Here is a 3317-nt window from a genome sequence, read left to right as displayed (position 1 = left end):
AAAACCTTGACCATTTGACTTTGATTTTGTGCAAATGTGTTTTTTCCATGGATCAAAGTTAACAACAGAGTAAGGGCCACAGGGGAAGTTGAGAAAGGTAGAAATTCCTGCAGCTAACAGATCAACAGTTCTTATCAACACCCCAAAGTCAATTTGAGCTTTGGGATGGGAAAAATCTTCCTTCTCAGTCCCTTTTGCTTTATTTGGTTAATTTGCTTTCAGTGCATTTGTCTGATGCATGTTTGTCACCATCTCTCTGCCAGTGTCAGCATAAAGTGAAATCCCCCATCATCGTCCCAAGAGTTTCCACTGACCCTGACATGAATCGCAGCTTCTGCAATTTCCAACCACTGTCCCGTGAGGAGGCTCTAGAGGAACGCTTCCTACTAGACTCCATTGCTTGGCCTGAAACTCCACCTTTAACAGCTCCTGCTTCCCTGGAGCAGACCAGCGATCCAGCTCACAGCACCTTCACCATTCTCCCAGCGAGGGGAGGAGGACAGTGGCACGTAGGGGATCAGCTGGAGGTTATCATACAGATGTCTGACTTCCAGGGCCGTCCCAAGAAGTTTGGGGGGGACTTCTTACTCACCAAGCTGCACAACCGGAAGCTTGATGCAGGTGTGGTTGGACAAGTGGTGGATCATCTCAATGGGAGTTACTCTGCTGTATTCTCTTTACTCTGGGAAGGAGATGCGCTGGTTGAGGTGATCATGTTAACTGCAGGTGTCTTAAATCTTCTGATTATTCACTAAGTCCCGTCCCCCTTAGTTACTGGTGCTACGCCTGTTAACTTTCACTTCTCACGCGGCACTGTTGCAGTTTGTAATGATAACGGTGGCAGATTTACCACTCAAAACTGTCAGTCATTTGAGAAACAATGAGACTTTTACATTTCAAACAAAAAGCAGGTTCTCATTTCTTGCCACCGATTGTAGGTTTTGTTGGCTGCAAACTGTCCCTAGCAACTCTAACTAACTCTCCAGCGATTGACATCTGAGATCAATCTGGTCTACGAAGAAGTGAATCTTTATAAATGTGTCAAAGTGTGGATCTTCAAGTAGTACTCATTTTATTTGTCTGTATTGACATGACTGAACATGACTGGACTGTGAAAACTGTGGTTCTCTATCCAATCAGGTGACGCTGGTTCATCCTTGTGAGGCCATCACAGTGCTGAACAGGCTGAACAGCGAACAGCCTGACAGGATGTACTTCAACAGCCTCTTCCGCTCAGGCTCACTCTCTGAAACTACCGTCTGTAACGTCTGCCTACGTCCAACCCAGCAGCCGCTGTGCAACTACGCTGACGTCCGTACAGGCGAGCCTTGGTTCTGCTACAAGCCAAAGAAGCTGAGCTGTGATGCCAGGGTTGACCACGTCAGGGGAGGATACAGACTCAACCTTAAGGCCCAGGAGGAGAAGCTCTTTCGAGGGTGAGGGGGCATTTTGTTTGACTTTTAATTAATACATGCAGCGAGTGTTACCTATGTATCTCCTTTGTGGGACGTTTACTGTTGCCGTGGATTAGTTTACATTATAGTTAATGGAACGTCCAGTGCGTTTCATACCGGTGCTAAAGGGTGCCGGGTGTGGCGGTACCGAACACCAACGGCCGTCACAAAACCTTGGAAATGAGAATAGGCTGGCTAGACTCTTCTAGTTTTAACCTGATTTCAGATTTTTCAGATTTTCTTGTATTTAAGTTGTTAGTGTTGTAATATGTGTGAGAGATATTTTATTATGTGTGCTTTTTCTTCAGTGGTGTCAACATGAAAGTCTCCATTCGGGCTACAGGACCTGCCAGTGTCACCGTGTTGCAAAAAACGGAAGGTAAAGCATAATTTTTACTACTGCCTATAAAAATAATCGCCTTCTGAATGTGCTTCAGAAAATTAAGGTAAAACATTCAGGAAAAACTCATTTGTAAACAACGTAGCATTGACCTGTCTAGAAATGTATTCAGCCCAATTTGAGAAGAGCGCTAGGACCCTAGTAACGAATTGACTTGAGGCTGAGTGCCACAGATTAGGATCAGGTTAGGGAAGGCCCTTGGATTTGGTCCTTTAGTGGAATTTGTCGACAATAACAAACCTTAAATAACTCCACCTTCATCCTTTAACTTCCTCTCAGGTCAACCAAAGGTGCAGAGCAGCATTGTGACATCTGGACCTTCTGGTTATTACTACCAGGATGTGTGGCGAGCACTAAATGGCACCACAGTTCACCAATTCAACACCCCCTATGCCATCAGTCAGTGTCTGAAAGGAAAGGAGGTCCACCTGTATGGAGACTCGACTATCAGGCAGTGGTATGAATTCCTCATCCCAGCTCTACCAGGTAGCTGATCCACAGGGATTTCAAGCAACCGTTTGATTTTGTGCCCACTGCAGCTCATTCTGTTACCTCTGTAACACTTCTAGATCTGAAGGAGTTTGACCTGCACAGCCTGAAGAATGTTGGACCTTTCATGGCCTTGGACTATGCAAACAACATCTTGTTGACATTCCGCTGCCATGGTCCTCCTCTCTTTTTTGACAGGGTCTCAACCAGCGAGCTTCGTTACATTGCCAATGAACTAGATGGCTTAATCGGAGGCACCAACACTGTTGTAGTTTTTGGCATCTGGGCTCACTTCTGCACTTACCCCATGGAGATCTACATCCGGAGGCTGCAGAGCATCCGCAGGGCGGTGGTGCGGCTGCTGGACAGGGCTCCAGGAACGCTGGTCGTCATCCGGATCGGGAACCCCAAAGATTCATCGTCTTTTCAGACCAACAGCGACTGGTTTTCGCTGCAGGGTAACACGGTGCTCAGAGCCGTGTTCAAAGGACTGAATGTTCATCTGATCGATGCCTGGGAGATGGTTCTGGCCCACCACCTGCCGCACAACCTCCACCCACAACGCCCCATTATTAAGAATATGATTGACGTTCTCTTGTCCAACATATGTCCTCAAAAGGGCGGTTAGAATGTGTTTTATTTGTGTTTGTTTTTATGTGTGGGGATTAAAGCACACGCTGAGTTTACATGTCTCTATACTGGCAGTTTATGCAATTGAAATGAATAAATATTAAATTAATCGCTTAACAACCACAGTGCTATACATTTGATTTAAACGTTGCACGGGAATTTGTGACATCACCTTTTTCTAATTAGGCCCTGGCCACTTCAAACCAGCAAAAATAAAACATGTATTCAGATATCCTCATGTTAAAAAAACACAAAACACTGTTCCAAGTTTGGCAAGAAACTGATGTTTCCAGGTCCTTTAAGATACGGAGCTAATGCCTCGTATGTATAACATTTAATTAACA

The 3317-nt window shown here is 45.3% G+C and overlaps 1 protein-coding gene across 1 annotated transcript; it reads left to right on the top strand.

The window, feature by feature from the left end:
- Positions 1–288: 288 nt before the first annotated feature.
- Positions 289–3174, top strand: LOC141761859 (NXPE family member 3-like). Its single transcript, XM_074625498.1, has 5 exons — positions 289–707; positions 1141–1436; positions 1763–1833; positions 2134–2340; positions 2424–3174. The coding sequence occupies exons 1-5, from the start codon at positions 321–323 to the stop codon at positions 2969–2971; spliced, it is 1509 nt and encodes a 502-aa protein (XP_074481599.1). The 5' UTR covers positions 289–320; the 3' UTR covers positions 2972–3174.
- The last annotated feature ends 143 nt before the right edge of the window (positions 3175–3317 follow it).

The sequence above is a fragment of the Sebastes fasciatus genome, chromosome 23 (assembly GCF_043250625.1).
Source record: "Sebastes fasciatus isolate fSebFas1 chromosome 23, fSebFas1.pri, whole genome shotgun sequence".
Classification (NCBI taxonomy): Eukaryota; Metazoa; Chordata; class Actinopteri; order Perciformes; family Sebastidae; genus Sebastes; species Sebastes fasciatus.
Note: the sequence above shows the minus strand (reverse complement) of the source record. Positions and strands in the feature narration are given on the sequence as shown.

Coding starts and splice junctions, on each gene's coding strand:
- LOC141761859 (XM_074625498.1), top strand. CDS start 321: ATGAATCGCAGCTTCTGCAATTTCCAACCACTGTCCCGTGAGGAGGCT. Junction 1,834..2,133: donor CGTGTTGCAAAAAACGGAAG/GTAAAGCATAAT, acceptor ACTTCCTCTCAG/GTCAACCAAAGGTGCAGAGC. Junction 2,341..2,423: donor CCTCATCCCAGCTCTACCAG/GTAGCTGATCCA, acceptor TAACACTTCTAG/ATCTGAAGGAGTTTGACCTG.